Source organism: Mauremys mutica, chromosome 4, assembly GCF_020497125.1.
Source record: "Mauremys mutica isolate MM-2020 ecotype Southern chromosome 4, ASM2049712v1, whole genome shotgun sequence".
Taxonomy (NCBI): Eukaryota; Metazoa; Chordata; order Testudines; family Geoemydidae; genus Mauremys; species Mauremys mutica.
In genome coordinates, this window is record NC_059075.1 from 117,326,101 (window position 1) to 117,347,319 (window position 21,219).

A 21,219-nucleotide genomic window follows, 5' to 3' on the forward strand; every position below is an offset into this window, starting at 1 on the left:
AATTGCTCCATTCATGTCAGTGGGTGTCCCTTCCTCCCTCCCCAGTGTTGGACAATTTCTGAAGCGAGTCAAGCACAGTACCGGGTTTACAATGGCACCAGGCCCACACTGGGAAGGGGCCCATTACGGACCCATCTACCCCTTCCACAGGGCTGGGTCTGGCCCATCACCCTGGGGCAGTCCAGAGCCCAGGCCTTGGTGTGTGAGCAGCTCCCAGCCAGTAGGTACCGCTCATGTGCACAGCAGCCAGGCTCCACAACGTGGGCTGGGCAGGACTGCTGGCCACGAGGCCTGTGGGTGCAGCCGAGCAGGACAGGCCTTGGGGGGTCTTCCCTGCTCCCCAGTGTGGCTCTGGCTCCGACCTCTGCATCCCAGCACTTGTGGGGCCCTGCTTGCCTCCCCGGGGCCAAGCCACCTGGGACCGGTGCAGGGGCTGGGCTGGTCTCAGCCAGTATTTAAGGGGGGAAACTGGGGTCTTGGCTGGTCCCCACCAGGGAAGTGGGTCCTGAGGGAGCCTGGCCTTGTCAGGCCCCACTCCCACTCTGGTCTGGCTGATCACACCACTCCTGAGGGGCCAGAGTGGGAGCGTGGCCCTGCCTGTGCTGCCTGCTCATCCTGGCAGACATGGTAATTTCCTGTGGGGCTGGTGAGTGCAGCTGGGGGGCAGAGTGCGGGGGAGTGGGTCTCTGAGGGATCGGGGCTGGGGGGGTTGGTGGGCAGTGGGGTTGGGGGAGGTTTGTTTGTTTTGGGGCACTGGGCATAGGAGGGTCTGGGAGACTGCTGGGTGGTGGGCAAGGTCTCTGTATGTTGGGGTACTGGGCAGTGGTGGGGTCTGTGTGGGGCCCTGTGCAGTTGTGGTGGTAGGCAGTGAGGGGGTTTGTGGGCGGGGTGGTGGTTTGCAGGGCTCTGTGCAGTTGTGGGGGGCGGGGTCACTGGACAGTGGGGAGGTTGGGGCAGGGGGTGGTGTGCAGAGCGCTGTGCAGTTGTGGTGGGGGAGTCTCAGCAGGGGGGCGCTGGACATAGGGGCTTGTGGGGGTGTGTGTCTGTGGGCGAGTAGGGTGCTAGGCAGGGGGGTGGGGTAGTGCAGTCCGAGCCCATCCCCGAGGGGAAGGGACATGATGGTATTGCACGGCCAGGCGGGCCAGCATACGTCTGGTGGCTGCCAGTTTGTAAACAGTGCCCTCATGCTGGGCTGGGCGGAGTGGCGCCATCCCCGCCATGCTGTGCCCCATTGCCCCCATCGGGGCCCAGAATTATGTTTGGCACCATGCCCAGAAAAGGTTAATCTGGCCTGGGCAAGTGTACCCATGCCCAGCTTCTCTCCTTTTTGGATTGGACACAGCGTCTCTTTTATATGGGCATGTTTTTTAAACAATAACACACTTCACAATCAGCATATAAAAATTAGGGCCAGTACTACTGACGAATTTTCTGACCACAATACATGTGATTTGTTTTAATGTGTCAGAAAAATTCAAAAAGCTCTGTCTACTGACCAGACCAGACCCAAACAAACATCTGAAAACTGTGCAGTGGCAAAACAAAATCCAGGTGGGGTTGCCTGGAGGTGGAGGGTGAAGGGTGGCCAACTCCCAAACATTTTTGAAATGTCAGAAGCCATTCCCAGTATATTTGAAGGTCTTCAGACATTTCAAAGGCAAAATTCTATGCAGTTAGAATAATAAGAGCATTCATGGTGTTCATCTGGAATTCTGCACTAGAAAACTTTCTAGTGTCTCAGATTACATATTGTTAATATAGAAGTGCATCAAAGCCATGGGACCCTGAATAGATACAATTATTTGCCAACAGATGCATACCCAGCTATATTCTAAAACTCAGCATGTAGGGAAGGGCACGAGCAGCGCCAGGATTAAGCTTGCATTCAGATTTATAGTTAAATCCACACTGAAAACACTTTATTTTACACATCATTTTGTTAGAAAGAAAAATCAGGTTATTCTTGCTTCTGATCTCAAGAACGATGGCTTCTCATGCCCTCTACCAATCTCAGCCAGGCCTCTGAGACCCCTGTTACACCAGAGAATCATGTTGTAATACATGACAATGTTGCCATCTTGTGGTTTTATCACAAATCTCTTGATATTTGGTGTTTTTCTGAAAGTCCTAGCTCCGAGTCATGTGACTAAGTAAGACTCTCCATTTAAAAAAAGAGAAAGCTTAGTTTCTACACTTGTGGTTGCAGAGACAGCCTGAGAGCATGAACCCTAAAGTCTGAAAAACCAGAAGCCAAATAAAAGGAATTCAGTGTATTATTTTTTTAAAAATCTCATGAGTTTTAAGACAGTCACATGGCTATGTTCAGTTTAAGACTCTTTGCAGCCTGACTCGTGATTTTTTAACATTTGGCAACATACGGTGAGTGTGTATCTTAGTGCAATGTTTTGACATCAAACTTACTATAAAATATTTAAAAAAATCTAAGTGCCAATCTGTCTCCCCCTTTTTAATTTTTTTTTATTTGTTCTGTTGTTTCTCTCTTTGCTCAGATATTTTCTTCTCTCTTCTCTCTCTGTCGGTCTCTTTTTTTTTTTCCTTTAGTCTTTTGAATGACTGTATTTACCCTCAAATTTAGCCATTTTCTTTTTCCTGCCAATCTTCCCTCAATCCATCTTCTCCATTTTCCTTCTGCCGCTCCCTAGACACTCCCTCCATGCTTCATTAATTTTTTCTGTCTTGCTCCCTGTATCTTTATTAATTCTCCTCTGTCCCCCATATTATTTTCTAGCGGATTCCCCTATTTCCTTTACAGTTTTCCCCCTTTCAGTGCTCTTCTTTGGAGGTCTGCCTTCCTCTGCACCATGGTGGGTATTTCCTTACCCCACCTTAGCCTTATCTCTTCCATCAAAGATATCAGGGTATGGGAGTGTGTGGGGGTGTTTTTCACTACTCCCTTCATGACTCCCTTCACTACCCTTCTCAGGTTGCACCCTGAGGGTCCCTTCAAACCTCTCCATTGAGTAGAGCAACAATATTTTTAAGGCAAAGGTGGTCTCCTTTTGATCCCAAGTGAGGCCTATTCCGCTCACATGTCCTCCCCACACTTCGGGGTCTCTTTCTCCTCACCTTCTCAGGTGTCTTCTGTCTCTATCTCTCTTTTAGCCTTTAAGTCTCGTGGTGTGCTTCTCTTCTGCTTCAACTTGGATGCCCTCTTCTCTTTACCCCTCCCCAAATTAGGGTTTATCCCCTCAGATTCCCACATACACCTTTGGGGGTTTTTCTCCCCCTGTTCAACCCAATCTTAGACTCTCTCCTCCCATTGCAGGTTCCTCTTTTCATACCTCCAAAATACCTTGGGGGTTCTACAAACCCTTACAGACTCTGGGGGCTCCCAGAGGCATGAGGGCTTCTCTCCCTTGTACAAATTCAGGGGCTCTTTCCTCTCCAAATGTTGGGGTTCCCCTCCTGTGACACTCTACACCCTGGGGGAGTGCCCTGTGACCCCGATATTCATCATGTGTATATAAATGTGATATTACATAAAAAGCAGGCCATATAAGGTATCACGGGAAAGGTTATGAACTTCTGAAACCCACTGTTCCATATAAATTTTTATATCATTAATGCGTATGAAGTTTTGAGTATTGTGTTGTATGGTTGTCACTAAAATATGCTGTGGGTTTCAGAAGCACCCAAATACTAGCTCCCCAGAGACAATAACCATTAACAGACCTTATCCAGCAAGGGAGTTACAATTCAGTGATTCACTTGCACAAAGCCACACCAGGGGAATTGCTCAACCTTGCCTGGTGACTCAGCAATGTCCACCAGACATGCCTGCACTTACATTTTCCAAGCATATGGACTAAGGCATAAAAGAGAACACAGTGGCCCCATGTTTCACCTTTTCTCCTCCCCCCACCTATGCTGCAAGCAACAATGACGCTCCGAAGACTGAAGATTCCAACAAAGGAGATTGGCCCAGGTTTCAAGGGTGAAACCCATGTATTATGAACTGTAACATCCAGTCGCATGAGAAAACTGTTTGCTCTAAATATTGCCTAGTGTTTTAAAGTTTAAGATTTAAATTGTGCTACTAACTCTGACTTTTTTCGTATCATTTATAATTACTTAAAACTTATCTTTTAAAATCAGCAAACTTAGTTTAATGTTTACCCTTACCAGTGAGCTTGACTGAAGTGCTTGGTAAATCCGCTCAGGTTACGAAGGCTGGTGGATGCCCACTTTCCATTGATGAAGTGGTGAACCAATTAGTAAACTTGCAATGCTCAAGAAAGGGTCTTGAGCAGTGCAAGATGGTATATTCTAGGCATGTAAAAGGTTAATCGGTAAGCATCAGGCTTACCGATTAACCCATATTAACCAACCGGACCCCAGCTCTGATCATGGCTGGACTTCAGCCCTAGGCGCACTGGCTGCACTTGGGCCCAGCCACATTGGCTTCTGACCCTGGTTTGACCCCAGCCCCAGCTGCATTGGACCCCGGCCGCAACCCAGCTATGCCATGCCGGCCAGACCTCAGCCCCCGCCCCTGCTATGGCAGGCTGGCCAGAGCGACCCTGGCCCCAATCCGTTGGATAACATTATTCCTAGCCACTGTCTTGAATTAAGAATCCCTTTGGAGATGCACATGGTAGCAGTGAGGGGAAATGCAGAGAATGGGGCATACACAAGTCATTTACCCTGTGTGTATATATGTCTGTCTCCTGCAGGCTGTACTATTGTGGTCTCACAACTGCATGTTGTGAGGATCTCTCCTCTGTTCTCAGCAACAGCCAGAACCTGACATTCCTAGATCTAGGGGAGAACATACTGGAGGCTTCAGGAGTGCAGCGGCTGTGTGAGGGGCTGAAACATCCAAACTGCAAACTACAGACACTATGGTAAGTAACAGCTGGCTCCCTTTAGTCAGTGCCTGGAAATACTGTGATGTTGTGAGTTAAACTCAGTGTACCCGGATCACAGTGTCCTACAGTGCATGGAACCCAGCCATGGACCAGTCCCACTCTGCTCCCCAGCCAAAGAGCAGAGACCCACCAATGTGTTCATTGCTTGTATTTTACTAATTAAACAGTTGAACAATGTAGTGGGCTCAGGCCTGAGCCCCTTTTGAGCAGCTGGAAATCAGCTGGCCAACTGCCCTAAATGGGCAGCCAAGGATCCCCTGACTCAGGATAATCCTCAGGTGGTAGAAAGCAGGTATAGCAAACTCTGTATCACCTACTCCCTGCATCCCCCTGCCCACAGGTAGGGGGTGTGGAGGAGCATGGAAGTGTATGCCCAGGGCAGAGTGCATGGTGCTCCACGTCTCCTAGGCCAGCACAGCATCTGAGGTAACTTAGGAAAACCCTGAGGTTCCTCTGTGTTAGACCAGAGGCCGTTTTCTCCCCCCACCTGGCCCAGGATCAGGGCAGTGCAGAGGTGGCTTATAACCAGTTTCTTCAGTCTCCACATCAGCTCTGAGTGTGAACTTGGTGCAGCTGAGGACAGTGTCCAGTGGCTTTTAGCAAAACCCAGATGCAGCATATGTTGATGTTACAAACACTATTATTTTAAGACAATAAAAACTACAACCCAGCATTGCCAACACCAAAAGAGCAAAAATCATGAGTTAGACCCCTGAAAATCATGAGATGACAAAAAATATATAATTATGGGTTTTTTAGTGTCTTTTGACTTTTTAACTCCCTTCTACTCCTTTGTCAAATGTAGTCAGATGTTTGGCTGGGTGTCTGTTCTCTCTGTGTGCTGTCTCAGCTCTGTGCAGATAGTCGGCACATCAGACCTCAATCGAACCACCCAGTGAGACCACAAGACCCATTTCAGTATCGAAGGCACCCGGCCAGGTTTATTGCCAACGAAGCATGGTCCTAGCTCCCCAGATCAATGTCTACAAGTACACTAGCACATGTGTGCCTGTGGTAATGGATGCAGCTCAGTGAATGGCAGGATTTTCCATTTTCCCCTGGTGGGCCAAAGAAACTCCCTCTGAGACTTCATTTTATGCACCGATACAAACAAGTTACGTATTGCCCCTCTGACGTGACTAGGTGCCACCCATCACCTTGTTGGTTTGATCCAAACATCTCTATTCATCATTCTGTCATCCTGATCCTATCTTTAAGATGGGTCAACATGTCCCTGTTATCTTTGGGGAATGTGTTGGTATCAAGGTGTTCTGGTACCACACTTCTGGAATGTGTTTGTCTGTGTGTTCGGTGCCTAGCACTTCTTAGGAACGTGTATTTCTGCAATATCAGCTCTGTTCTTGCCAGATTCTGTGAGCAGGGCCTGCCTCCAGTTCATAGCCTGACTGTGCTTTATATTAGCAAAGCTTTGACCACTACATTGGGCCAGGCCTCAAGCCTCTGATGCAAGGGCTTATGCCTCTAGCTCTCTTCCTACTACACCAACATGAGTGAAATACCATCAGGTTGAAAAATAAATATTCAATGTACACAAAAATTCGTGCCTCTACCTGTTTGCTCAGATGAAGCCTCCATTTAATCTCTCCTCACCCATAATGTAGAGGATCTTTTATCCCTTTCCTATCACTGTCTTCACTTTCTCCCTTCCACGTTTATTTCCTTTGATAAAAGAAAGACTGGATTGTGAATAGCTTGAGAACCACTGACCTAATTAAAGAATCATGATTCACACTCGCATATAGAACGTATACTACATTTTAGGGTTGATGAGTTACAGATATGCATATTAAAGAACTTGAAACTTATTCAAATAAGGGTATAAGTAACAAAGTCACAGTAAAGATACTATGGGATTGGTTTAGCCTTTTCTAAGAAACAGCTCTTCCCTGATCCCCCAACCGCCACGTCTCTGCCAAAGTATGGCGGGGAAGGTATGGAGCATAAGCGTGTAGACATGTTCACGGGGTGTAGTTCAGAGATGGAGTTGCTGGATCATGTTCAGCCTGCTCAGAAAATGTGTGGGGACAACTGCGGAGGCTCCTGAGGGAGGGGCCTGATGACACACTCTGGAGGGGCCGGAGTGAGGATTGGATGGAGGGCGCTCTCCTGCAGACCCACTTGAGATACGAGAGAAGCGGGGTCAATGCAGCCCTCATCTCCTGGAGCACACGATGGGGGATGCTCAGGGTGAGCAACCCCATGTTCTGTCGAAAGACAGTAGGGTCCACCCTGTCCCTCTGACCAGAGTCAAGGAAGTTTCCAGTTCTGGTGACACCAGCCCGGACCATCCTCTAGTGCACCAAGGGAGACTCCACTACCTAAGGTCTTCCCCCTTGTTGGCTACTATGTACCAGGTTGCTGAAAATAACTCCCAGGTCCTGTTGGATCAGCAGCTAGGAGAAGTCTCAAGGGGGACTTCTTGGATGGATATAAAAGAGCTTCCAGTCTTATCGAAGCCCTCAGAGGCAGCAGAGGAACGCATGCATCAGTACACTCCATGCTGGACTACAAGCACCATAAAGGAGTCTCTGCAGAGCCTGAAGGTGGAATATGTGGGCCTGCCTGTGGATGAAAATCAGGCCCTGCCTTCCCTCTCCCAGGGGGAAGCTCAGACACCCACAGAGACCCAGTGCTTTCCTGGCCAGAAGAACTCCAGGACCGTTGGAAGCTGGCCAGGGCTCTTGGGACAGGCTCAGGTGTTGAACTGGTGCCAGAGCATGGATAGAGCAATCGGTGTCAAGTGGGGGATTCCCAGAGTTGGGAAAGGGGTCCCCAGGTCCCAGCCATGTGCCTCTGCACAAACACCAGCCTTTCTTCCTAGGAGGTCAGAGTTAGCCCATTGATCAAGCACCACACTTAAGAATGAAACACCACTTTTGTCTTAGTCAGGAAAAGCCAGGAATACACCCTGGTCTGGTTCTGTAGCAGGAGTTACACAGACTCCCTTGCTTTTGGCACAGCATACAACACACAGCCCTCCCTCATGCCTGGCTAGACACACACACACACACTCTGTCCCGTGCCAATGCAACACCCTCCCCCCACCCTGTTTGGGTCAGTCCAACCTGTCCGTGCACTCTCATGCTGGCGTGTGCTCTGAGCTCAGAATGGTGGGTCTTGCTGTGTGGGCTCAGCTGTCCTGTTGGCTCCAAGCTGTGTGTCTGTAAGAGTCCCCCTCTGCAAACACCAGTGGAACATCTGGCTCTCTTCAAAGCAGCTCCTGGTTCAGACTATATCTCCCCAACTCAGGGCTGCTGCTTCTGGGGAAGTGGCTCTCTACCCAGTTCCACAAGTGGCAGAGGTAAACACAGAGATAGAGCAGCAGACCTGCTGCCCACTGGATGCCACCTTCCATATGTCCCTATCAGGTCACAGGAGTTGACCTGAGCAGAGGAGGCCTCTGAATACATGGCTTTGCAAGCTTCCATCTGCACCAGGTCCTGGCCACAAGGAGTATGTCATCAGCATATGCCAACAGAACCATCCATGGGCCCACTTGTGGAGGTGGAGAATGTCCTGGAGCAGCTAGAGGTTGCTGAGGATGATATGGTGAGGATGGTCTGGCCCTGGACAATGTAGGTCTCATCGGGGTGGCTCACATTCACCAGCTTGGACTTCAGCTGCAACGAGATGGTCTTCGCTATGACCTTATATTCAGTGCTGAAGAGGAAAACTGGGTGCCAATTCCTCAGATTGTGAAGGTTCCCATTTTTCTGCAGCAGAGTGAGAAGGGCCTCCTGCATGACAGGGGGAGCACCTTTCTCCCCAGGAACTTGGCCCAGATGATGGCAAGGTCCAGGCCAAGGACGTCTCAGAACATTCAGAAAAACTCCAAGGACAGCCTGTCGATGACTGGAGATTGGTTGGTCGGCATCAGCGGGAAGTTTTTTGAGCACTTGGCCAAAGTAAGGGGAAGCTACAGCTGATCCCGGTTGTCCATGCTGACCAGAGGGAGTTCATTCAACTGGACTCTACATGTGTGAGCGTCGGTTGGATCCAGGGAGAAGAGATTGGAGTAAAAAGCCCTTGCCTTTTCCTGCATCTCCACCAGATCCATGAGAGGAGTGCTATCCTCTTCCAGGAAGCAGGGGACATGCTTTATGGCACCTCTCTTCTCCAGGCATAGACGAAGCAGGGGCTGCAATCCATGTCCCAAAGGAGCTAGAAACTTGAGCAAACAAAAGTGCTTTGAGCCTGATGGTTGTCGACAGCCTGGAGCTTGTCCTGCTTTTTCTGACACTCCCTGCAGAGGGATGGATCCCTGGGGCAAAGAGCCATGCACCGCTCTAGCTCCAAAACCTCCCACTCCGACTGTTCTATTATCACATCTCTCCTTTAACCGGCCACCTGGGAGTAGACGTGGTGGAAGAGCCCAACATGCACCTTCTCCATGTCCCAGCACCGCAGTGCTGAGGGGAAGGCATATCCCTGCCCCGCCAGCCAGAATGCCCCGAAGGATGCTACAAAGCCCACTCCTCAGGAGGCCCTTGCTAAAATGCCAGTAGGCGGGCCCTGATCACTCAGGTGTTAAAACGACCATCACAGCCACCATGTGGTGATCTGAGAAGGGGACTGTTGAGGGTGGCTTGTTGGCCTAGAGGTAGGATTCTTACTGCGGGTGTGAGAGATCCGGCGTTCAAATCCCAGACAAGCCCTGCCCGTGGCTTTCCTCTCCTTTTTCATTAAAGCCCTGGCTGGGATGATTTAGTTGGGGATTGGTCCTGCTTTGAGCAGGGGGTTGGACTAGATGACCTCCTGAGGTCCCTTCCAACCCTGATATTCTATGACTGTCCATATACTGGAGGAGTGGGCCTGCAAGATGGTAAAACAGGAGACATAGATGTGGTCCAAGCAGGAGTACCATGAATGAGACTCCTCCACCTAGACATAGGTGATGGTGGTGGAATCATCCAGGTGGTGATTGTGCCAGACTTCTACCAGGGAATGATAGTCGACGATCTGCCTGAGGATGTCAGTGAAAGCCTCGTAAATCTGTTTGCCGGTGTGGCCTCTCAAGTCCAGGGCAGTGTTAAAATCCCTACCCAGGACCAGGCCCTTGGGAGGATCCAAGACACTGAGGAATGTGTTTGCCTGCCGATAGAATCACACCCACTCTGCACTCAGTATCAGGATGTAGATATTAATGAGATTGAGGATCAGCCGCTTCACCCGAATCCAGTGATCCAGCAGGTGACCTGGCAAGACTTTGGTGAACCTCAGTTTGTCAGGCCGGAGTCCAGGGAGGGAAAGGTCACCACCACCCCCAAAAATTCAGTAACATGGCTATAGTACACCCTGTCCCCCCCACCCCAACTCCAGCTACCAGTTGGCTTTGGTGGCCGGTTCGGATTGAGACTCCTGCAGAAGGATCACACACACACCCTGTGCAAAGGTAGGATGGTACCTGACACCTGTGGAGATGCACCCTGTTGTCCCTGATGTTGAGAGATGTGATGGGGTAGGTCTGATTGGGAGAGTTGAGGATCCTCACAGCTGATGGTGCTGCCTGTACACACAGAACCAAGCAGCAACCTGTGCTCGATCCCAAAGGTGACTAGGGAGTCATGGAAGTTTCAGGCCCCCAGGTAGGCTGCAGAGCTCTGCCCTTTGCTCCCTTTATTCTCCCCGAATAAGGCCAGCACACTGTGGAGGACAAGTTCAAAATCTCCCCACTGCTGGAGAGCAAGCTGCACCTTCCTCCTGGAGCCTTGTGAGTCTTCCAGGAACAATTACAGCTTGTCCCACAGTGCTGTGAGAGCTGAGAAGTCTGCAGAATCACCAAGCCCACGGACACTCCTTTGTCCTCTAGTGGCACTGGGAAACAGATGGCAAGGGGAGAGAGAGCTGCAGCCAATAGCAGGGCCACAGCAATTGCAGCCAACACTGCAGCGGCAGGAGCCTTCTGGGCAGGGCTCTTGCCCTTTTTTTTTCTGCCCCGGCCCTTCTTCCTGTCTGAGAGGCTCCATTGGTGGTGGTGGATTTGGCAGCAGGTCCCCTTCCTTCAGTCTCCCCAGCTTCCCCCCCATGGACCAAGCTGCTAAAGCAGAAGCCTCACCCAAGGCTGGGTCAGGGTCTCCCATTGAGGACAGGTGACAGGAACAGCCCCTGGAGGGGGATATATAAGAAAGGGGATGGGGGAACCTAACGTCTTCTCCTCACTAGACTGCAGTGCGGTGAGGAGGGAGCAAATGTCAGCTGGGGGATTAACCAGATAAATGGTATGTGTGAAATCCACCTCTTCAGCCGCACTGGGAGTGAAGGGGAGCATATAAGTGTGTGGGGGTATGTGTGTGCAGGTGAGTAGGATTCAAACAAAATGAGGGGAAGCACCTGCACAGGCACACATGGCTTCACAAGACAAGTGGGGCTGGGTGGGGAAAGGGCAACAAGTAGTGAGGGGTCTGGTTGGGAAGGGCAGGAGAAACAGGCAGCACACCATGGGGGAAAGTGGATCACAAGGGGGACCACATGAGATGGGGGCAGTGAGGGGGGCATTATGTGGGGTAGGAGTGGAAGGGACTGTTGGGCAGGCAGAGGGAAGAGAAGAAGGCCCACCAATCCACTAATGCAAATTGAGGGGAGAAAGGAGAGGGAAGTCTGATGGGGAGCACATGCACCCCAATGCATTAGCAAAGAAGAAAGGCAATGATTCTGTAGCACCTTCAGATGGAGGCAGGCCGGAAGGTGGATGCACAGCAGGAGTGGTTAGGGAAAAGGGAGAGCTCCACACCACTTCTCCCCACCCCACCCCACCTCCAGCACCAGCAGTGACCAGAATTCCCTGCCCAGACTGTATCAAAATGTACACACAGAAATGAGCTACATTAAGGTTGCCCAGGCAGTCTAAAACGTGGTAGTTCCTAGCTTTTGGTTGGTTGATTTTGCAGCCATAATATTCTCTTAACATAGGGGGGTTTATTTAATTAATGATTTTGCAAGGGTCTATAACTTTCAGTAGGCATCTTTTATGATTATTTCAATCAAAATAACCAGATAACATTATTCCTAGCCACTGTCTTGAATTAAGAATCCCTTTAGAGATACACATGGGTAGCAGTGAGGGGAAATGCAGAGAATGAGGCATACACAAGTCATTTTACTCTGTATATATCTGTCTCTTGCAGGCTGCGCCGTTGTGATCTCAGAGCTGCATGTTGTGAGGATCTCTCCTCTGTTCTCATCACCAGCCAGAGCCTGACATTCCTAGATCTAGGGGAGAACATACTGGAGGCTTCAGGAGTGCAGAGGTTGTGTGAGGGGCTGAAACATCCAAACTGCAAACTACACAAACTACGGTAAGTAACAGCTGGCTCCCTTTAGTCAGTGCCTGGAAATACTGTGATGTTGTGAGTTAAACTCAGTGTACCTGGATCACAGTATCCTACAGTGCATGGAAACCAGCCATGGACCAGTCCCACTCTGCTCCACAGGTAAAGAGCAGAGACCCACTGATGTGTTCAGTGCTTGTATTTTACTAATTAAACAATGTAGTGGGCTCAGGCCTGAGCCTCTGTTGAGCAGCTGGAAATTAGCTGGGCAACTGCCCTAAAAGGGCAGCCAAGGATCCTCCTGACTCAGAATAATCCTCAGGTGGTAGAAAGCAGGTATAGAGAACTTTGTACCACCCACTCCCTGCATCGCCCTGCCCGCATGTAGGTGGTGTGGAGGAGCATGGAGGTGTATGTCTGGGGCAGAGTGCATGGTGCTCCTCCTCTGCTAGGCCAGCACAGCATCTGGGGTAACTTAGGGCAACCCTGAGGTTCCTCTGTGTTAGACCAGAGACCTTTTTCTCCCCCCACCTGGTCTAGGATCAAGGCAGTGCAGAGGTGGCTTATAACCAGTTTCTTCAATCTCCTCATCAGCACTGAGTGTGAACTTGGTGCAGTTGAGGACAATGTATTTAGCAAATCCCAGATGCAGCATATTTTGATGTTACAAACACTATTATTTTAAGACAACAAAAACTACAACCCAGCATTGCCAACATCAAGAGAGCAAAAATCATGAGTTAGACCCCTGAAAATCATGAGATGACCAAAAAAACAATCTAATTGTGGGTTTTTTAGTGTCTTTTGACTTTTTAACTCCCGTCTACTCCTTTGTCAAATGTAGTCAGATGTTTGGCTGGGTGTCTGTTCTCTCTGTGTGCTGTCTCAGCTCTGTGCAGATAGTCGGCACATCAGACCTCAATCGAACCACCCAGTGAGACCACAAGACCCATTTCAGTATCGAAGGCACCCGGCCAGGTTTATTGCCAACGAAGCATGGTCCTAGCTCCCCAGATCAATGTCTACAAGTACACTAGCACATGTGTGCCTGTGGTAATGGATGCAGCTCAGTGAATGGCAGGATTTTCCATTTTCCCCTGGTGGGCCAAAGAAACTCCCTCTGAGACTTCATTTTATGCACCGATACAAACAAGTTACTTATTGCCCCCTGACGTGGCTAGGTGCCACCCATCACCTTGTTGGTTTGATCCAAACATCTCTATTCATCATGCTGTCATCCTGATCCTATCTTTAAGATGGGTCAACATGTCCCTGTTATCTTTGGGGAATGTGTCGGTATCGAGGTGTTCTGGTACCACACTTCTGGAATGTGGTATGTTCAGTGCCTAGCACTTCTTAGGAACGTGTATTTCTGCAATATCAGCCCTGTTCTTGCCAGATTCTGTGAGCAGGGCCTGCCTCCAGTTCATAGCCTGACTGTGCTTTATATTAGCAAAGCTTTGACCACTACATTAGGCCAGGCCTCAAGCCTCTGATGCAAGGGCTTATGGCTCAAGCTCTCTTCCTACTACACCAACATGAGTGAAATACCATCAGGTTGAAAAATAAATATTCAATGTACACAAAAATTCGTGCCTCTACCTGTTTGCTCAGATGAAGCCTCCATTTAATCTCTCCTCACCCATAATGTAGAGGAGCTTTTATCCCTTTCCTATCACTGTCTTCACTTTCTCCCTTCCATGTTTATTTCCTTTGATAAAAGAAAGACTGGATTGTGAATAGCTTGAGAATCACTGACCTAATTAATGAATCATGATTCACACTCGCATATAGAACTTATACTACAATTTAGGGTTCATGAGTTACAGATATGCATATTAAAGAACTTTAGACTTTTTCAAATAAGGGTATAAGCAACAAAGTCACAGTAAAGATACTATGGGCATTTTTCCATCTGAAAAACTTGTTTTTGTTTTGAAATTTTTGTCAAATGTCAAAAAATGAATTTAAAAAACGAACAAAAACAGCTTAATTGAACAGCCCATTTTAAAAATTAAGAATTGTAAAGTTTCATTTGAATAGTTTGTTAGCCCTGGAGACTGACATTGTAATTATCCTCAGAACAGGAGCACATGGGCATTTTCCTGCCAGTGTGACTAAGCCTAGAGACGGAGAGCCCAGTTCTCAGATAAGATGGTAGTTCAGTATCTTCACAAACTGCAGTCATTGTACTGAGACAGCCACGAGAGGTGCTAATTATTTAGTTGATGTGCTCGTGTGTCCTTGTGGGCACCTGAATCCCATGAACAGCACCGTGACAGTTAGGAAATAGGGTAGGCAATAGAGTTTTCCCACAGTGCAACACATTTGTTGGGCTAGAGTGTCAACGTTGGGGTGGGGGAGGAGAAGATGCACTTGGTACTCTGGGATTGGGGTATTTCGACTTGGGTCTGTGCACTGCAGCATGGATGACAAAGCCCTAGGTTTGAGCACGGGTCAGAAAATTCTTAATTTAAGGTTAAAATTCAGGGTAGACGCTCAAGCCCATGGTTCCCTGACACATGTCCCCTGACTCAAGTCCCACTAACCCTAGGCTTAAATTGCTGTGTAGACATACCCCAAGAAAAATAAGTTTTTCAGGGGTTAAAGCAGGTAAAAATATATGTACAGGTGAGTTACAGTGTACAATTTCAAAGGTAGCAGAGATGGAGGTCTCATAGACTCATAGACTTTAAGGTCAGAAGGGACCATTATGATCATCTAGTCTGACCCTGCACAATGCAGGCCACAGAATCTCACCCACCCACTCCTGTAACAAACCCCTAACCTATGTCTGAGTTACTGAAGTCCTCAAATTGTGGTTTGAAGACCTCAAGCTGCAGAGAATCCTCCAGCAAGTGACCCGTGCCCCATGCTGCAGAGGAAGGCGAAAAATCTCCAGGGCCTCTGCCAATCTGCCCTGGAGGAAAATTCCTTCCCGACCCCAAATATGGCAATCATGTGGGCAAGACTCACCAGCCAAGAAAGAATTCTCTGTAGTAACTCAGATCCCACCCCATCTAACATCCTATCACAGACCACTGGGCATACTTACCTGCTGATAATCAAGATCAATTGCTAAATTAATTGCCAAAATTAGGCTATCCCATCATACCATCCCTTCCATAAACTTATCAAGCTTAGTCTTAAAGCCAGATATGTCTTTTGCCCCCACTACTCCCCTTGGAAGGCTGTTCCAGAACTTCACTCCTCTAAAGGTTAGAAACCTTCGTCTAATTTCAAGTCTAAACTTCCTAGTGTCCGTTTATATCCATTTGTTCTTGTGTCCACATTGGTACTAAGCTTAAATAATTCCTCTTCCTCCCTGATATTAATCACTCTGATATATTTATAAAGAGCAATCATATCCCCCCCTCAACCTTCTTTTGGTTAGGCTAAACAAGCCAAGCTCTTTGAGTCTCCTTTCATAAGACAGGTTTTCCATTCCTCAGATCATTCTAGTAGCCCATCTCTGAACCTGTTCCAGTTTAAATTCATCCTTCTTAAACATGGGAGACCAGAACTGCACACAGTATTCCAGATGAGGTCTCACCAGTGCCTTATATAATGGTACTAACACCTCCTTATCTTTGCTGGAAATACTTCGCCTGATGCATCCTAAAACTGCATTAGCTTTTTTAATGGCCATATCACATTGGCGGCTCATAGTCATCCTGTGATCAACCAATACTCCGAGGTCCTTCTCCTCCTCTGTTACTTCCAACTGATGTGTCCCCAATTTATAACTAAAATTCTTGTTATTAATCCCTAAATGCATGACTTTTCACTTTTCACTATTAAATTTCATCCTATTGCTATTACTCCAGTTTACAAGGTCATCCAGATCTTCCTGTATGTTGTCCCGGTCTTTCTCTGTGTTAGCAATACCTCCCAGCTTTGTGTCATCTGCAAACTTTATTAGCACATTCCTGCTTTTTGTGCCAAGGTCAGTAATAAAGAGGTTAAATAAGATTGGTCCCAAAACTGATCCCTGAGGAACTCCACTAGTAACGTTCTTCCAGCCTGACAGTTCACCTTTCGGTACGACCCGTTGTAGTCTCCCCTTTAACCAGTTCCTTATCCACCTTTCAATTTTCATATTGATCCCCATCTTTTCCAATTTAACTAATAATTCCCCAAGTGGAACCGTGTCAAATGCCTTACTGAAATCGAGGTAAATTAGATCCACTGCATTTCCTTTGTCTAAAAAATCTGTTATCTTCTCAAAGAAGGAGATCAGGTTGGTTTGGCACGATCTACCTTTTGTAAAACCATGTTGTATTTTGTCCCAATTACCGTTGACCTCAATGTCCTTAACTACTTTCTCCTTCAAATTTTTTTCCAAGACCTTACATACTACAGATGTCAAACTAACAGGCCTATAGTTACTCAGATCACTTTTTTTCCCTTTCTTAAAAATAGGAACTATGTTAGCAATTCTCCAGTCGTACGGTACAACCCCTGAGTTTACTGATTCATTAAAAATTCTTGCTAATGGGCTTGCAATTCATGTGTCAGTTCCTTTAATATTCTTGGATGAAGATTATCTGGGCCCTCCAATTTTGTCCCATTAAGCTGTTCAAGTTTGGCTTCTACATCAGATCACGGGACAGGGAACCAAATTGATCACATTACAATTCAGTGCAAAGGAGAAGAACATATTCATAAATGATCTGGCGAAAGGGGTAAACAGTGAGGTGGCAAAATTTGCAGATGATATAAAGCTGCTCAAGATAGTTAAGTCCAAAGCAGACTGCGAAAAGCTTCAAAAGGATCTCACAAAAGTGGGTGACTGGCCAACAAAATGGCAGGTGAAATTCAATGTTGATAAATGCAAAGTAATGCATATTGGAAAACATAATCCCAATTATACATATCAAATCATGGAGATCTCACTAAAGAGAGAGAATTTGGAGTCATTATGGATAGTTCTCTGAAAACATCCACTCAATGTGCAGTAGCAGTCAAAAAAGCAAACAGAATGTTGGGAATCATTAAGAAAGGGATAGATAATGAGACAGAAAATATCATAATTGCCTCTATATAAATCAATGGTACACCCACATCTTGAATACTATGTTTAGATGTGGTCACCTTATCTCAAAAAGATATATTAGAATTGGAAAAGTTTCAGAAAAGGGCAACAAAAATTATTAGGGTTATGGAATGGCTGCCATATGAAGAGAGATTAAGAAGACTGAGACTTTTCAGCTTGGAAAAGAGATGACTAAAGGGAGATATGATATAGGTCTTTGAAATCATTACTGGTGTGAAGAATGTGAATAAGGAATTGTTATTTTCTCCTTCACATAACACAAGAACTAGGGGTCACCAAATTAAATTAATAGGTGGCAGATTAAAAACAAGCAAAAGGAAGTATTTTTTCACACAATGCACAATCAACCTGTGGAACTCCTTGCCAGAGGTTGTTGTGAAGGCAAGACTATTATAGGGTTAAACAAAGAAAGGATAGGTCCATAAATGGCTGCTGGCCGGGATGGGCAGGGATGGTGTCCCTAGCCTCTGTTTGCCAGAAACTGGGAATGTGGAAACTGGCAACAGGAGATGCATCACTTGATGATTACCTGTTCTGTTCATTCCCCCTGGGGCACCTGGCATTGGCCACTGTCGGAAGACAGGATACTGGGCTAGATGTACCTTTGATCTGACCCAGTATGGCCACTCTTATGTTCTTAACTTTAGAAGATGTACATAGCAGGAATGAAGCACTTGTGGATGTGAACCACTTACTAGTGGTAACTAAAATGAGAATGAAAACAAGAACAAATAAACAATTCTGCCCTGCTAGAATCCAAACAGTCAAGAAATGAAGAATTTGTCCATGGGTCCATATTTATAACTTCTCCTCACAGAAACCAAGCTGCCAGGACATAGGTTCCTTTCTTCATTGCGGGAAAAGAGGAATGCACATAGAGACTTTGAACTCACACACAATGACCACTTGCTTTGAATGCACAGGATTTAACACTTTCTGGTAGAGTTCTTCATTTGTATTACACAAGACTTCTTTTTTGTTTGATGAGTTACTGCGTTACAGAGGTAAATACAATGCAAATGTTTGCTATTACAGTTTAACAGGGTACAGACAAGTGAAAACAAAGCATGCAACATCCTGCCGGTTTTTCATGAAGTTTAAACACTAAACAAATTTAACATCTACTTTGAACTATACTACAACACAGGTCAGCTGGTCTGGCTTCCAGCTATGAGTTTGTCGGTTCTTAGCTGACACTACGGCCTTGGCCAGAGCTGGCACTTGGTTTACCAGTGTCACGAGCACCATGCTCTGAATTGAGCATTGGCTCTTGCTCTCCCAAACTTGCTGCAGACAGACAAACCCCATTCTCCTGACCTGGCTGTAAGAGTAAATAGAAGAGTAAGTGAAATTTTCCTGTCTTCCTGCAGCCGGGGTCGAGTTTGAGCTTCCACCTGCATTTCAGCAGTGTCAGGCCAAGTGTGCAGCACCACAACAGCTATTGAAAACTCTCCCCCTTCAAGGACTCTGTTACTGAAGCCTGTGAGGAGGGGGTGTGAGGAGCCCATGCAGCAATGAGAGCGGAGATCCAAGGTGCTTCCATGGAGAGATTCTGTGAGCTGGATTTTGCAGCCCCTGCTCTCTGTGAGCACTGAGTAGCCCCACAGCGATCAATGGGACTGTCCCTGTCAGTAAGTGCTCACTGCCCTGAGCAAGGGCTGCACAATCCAGCCCTTTACATGAAGAAAGGACATTGCTGTCCTTGCCCAGAGCTCACAGTGTCAGTGGGGTAGGGAGGGCAGACCAGGCTACAGACTGCACCAGTGCTTCTCCTCCCCTCCCCCAAGGGAAAAGCACTTGCTGGCAGTGAGATCAGCAGGCAGATCAGTAACATTGGCACGGATCCTGTGGGCTCTGGCAGGCAGCTGGGAAAGATCCCAGTGGTGGGCAGCACAGTGACAGGGACTGTGGGCTCAGGCATCATGTCTGCAGAGAGAACTAACACGTTCTTTTCTCTCCTTATTTTCCCCACAGAGTGGACTTTTGCTTTCTATCTCCAGTAATGCAGGCAGAGCTGGATGCTGTGAAAAAGATAAAACCTGATTTGATCATAAAGAACGGCCCGGACGACTGAGTGGGAGCCCGTGCACCAACACAGCTCTGACCTGGCCACCCTGCCACTAGCTGGGTCAGCAGCCAGGGCAAGGAGAAGACCTGGCCCACTTACTAGAGATCCCACCATCCCCAGGGACTCCAGCATCATATTTCAGCATCTGTGGCAGGGAGCTAAGTAGAGATTGTCAGGCCCAACCTTCCTGTCTGAGGGCAAGAAACTCAGAAGTAGAAGCTGGATTTGCTCCATGCTTGGTCTGACCTTAGATGGGGGAGTTGATTTGCAGGATGGAGCAGGAGGAAGGAAGGGGGGCAGTGCAGGGGGGTGACCCAAGAACCATCCTTGGAGCCAGTGGATTCTGTTCCAATAGCTCAGTCATTATTTGTTGTATGTTTCTTCTCCTACCCGTCCCCCACACCCCAATTTCACACAATTCCCTGGCCATTAAATCAACATTCTATGTCCATCTACAGCATTTGTTTATGCCAGATGGATGTTTCTCTGTCTGTTTTGCTGGAGTCCAATAAAGAACATGAATCAAGGACTGATGCTGCACTTCAGAGTTTGTATTTCTTTCTATAGTTTGTGCTGTTCTTGTGCACAAGAATTCTCCCATTGTCCAAGGCTGGGGGAGTCCTTAGGGCTGCTTTTCAGACCACTTACTCAGACCTGGTCTACACTAAGGGCGGGGGTCGAACTAGGGTACGCAAGTTCAGCTACGCGAATAGCGTAGCTGAACTCGAAGTACCCTAGTTCGACTGACTTACCCGTCCAGACGCGGCGGGGTCGAACTCCGCAGCTCCAAGGTCGACTCCGCCACCGCCATTCACGGTGGTGGAGTTCCGGAGTCGACCGGAGAGCGCGGGGAGTTCGAACTATCGCGTCTTGATTAGACGCGATAGTTCGAACTCGGAGAAGTCGAACTCACCGCGTCGACCCGCGCGGTGAGTATGGACCTGCCCTCAGAGTCAAGAAGCTTGCACAGGCAAAATGACAGTTTGGGCAGCTAAAAGAGGGTTCATTTACCCTTCTCTGGGTGCTCATGGCTTTATCAGAAAGGTGCTGTAGGTGGCCACAAAGGACCGTGAAGATTCATTTGGGAATGGAAAATAAAGAAGCAGGACAGGGAGATTGTTATATCCTTGGGGGCAGTCGGTTTAGGCAGGGCTGCCCAGAGGATTCCGGGGGCCTGGGGTCTTCGGCGGTGGGGGGCCCCCGCTTTAGCGGTAATTCGGCGGCGGGGGGCCCTTCCGTTCCGGGACCTGCCCCCGAAGTGCCCTGAAGACCCGCGGCGGGGGCCCCCTGCCGCCGAAGCGGGACCCGCCGCCGAAGTGCAGCCGGGTCTTCGGTGGTAATTCAGCGGTGGGGGGCCCCCGCCGCGGGTCTTCGGGGCACTTCGGCGGCAGGTCCCGGAACGGAAGGGCCCCCCGTCGCCAAATTACCACCGTAGACCCGGCTGCATTTCGGCTGCAGGTCCCACTTTGGCGGTAATTCGCTGGCGGGGGGGGGGCGTTCCACCCCGGAGCAGAAGGACCCCCCCGCCGGCGAAGACTGGGAGTGGAAGAAGCTCCCGGGGCCTGGGCCCCGCAAGAGTTTTCTGGGCCCCCCGCAGTGAGTGAAGGACCCCGCTCCAGGGTCCCCGAAAAACTCTCGTGGGGGCCCCGGTGGGACCCGGGGCCTGGGGCAAATTGCCACTCTTGCCCCCCATCTGGGCAGCCCTGGGTTTAGGAAGAAATCACTTGAGGCCAGAGAGCAGACAGCTAACAAAACTACCATTTTCTTTTTAGACACAGAGCTCACTCAATCGGCCGAAGCTGGCCTAGCTATCCCCTAATAATCTAACTCAGTTGCCATAGGAACAAAAACCATGACAACCAAATACACAACATATTCCTCCCCCCCTAATAAGAACATCCCTTAAATAAAACACAC

General features: G+C 48.3%; 1 protein-coding gene across 4 annotated transcripts in view; it reads left to right on the plus strand.

Moving 5' to 3' along the window:
* LOC123368703 (NACHT, LRR and PYD domains-containing protein 12-like) overlaps nucleotides 1–19,824 on the plus strand; it is a 135,219-nt gene extending 115,395 nt beyond the window's left edge. For 3 of the 4 annotated variants that reach the window (XM_045013747.1, XM_045013746.1, XM_045013745.1), the window contains 3 exons: nucleotides 4,695–4,865; nucleotides 12,035–12,205; nucleotides 19,209–19,824. In XM_045013747.1, the coding sequence (XP_044869682.1) occupies nucleotides 4,695–4,865; nucleotides 12,035–12,205; nucleotides 19,209–19,308 (442 nt within the window). In that variant the 3' untranslated portion in view covers nucleotides 19,309–19,824. Of the gene's footprint in view, nucleotides 1–4,694; nucleotides 4,866–12,034; nucleotides 12,206–18,604; nucleotides 18,768–19,208 lie in introns of all 4 variants that reach the window. The other variant, XR_006578866.1, reaches the window with a different exon arrangement.
* Nucleotides 19,825–21,219: the final 1,395 nt, after the last annotated feature.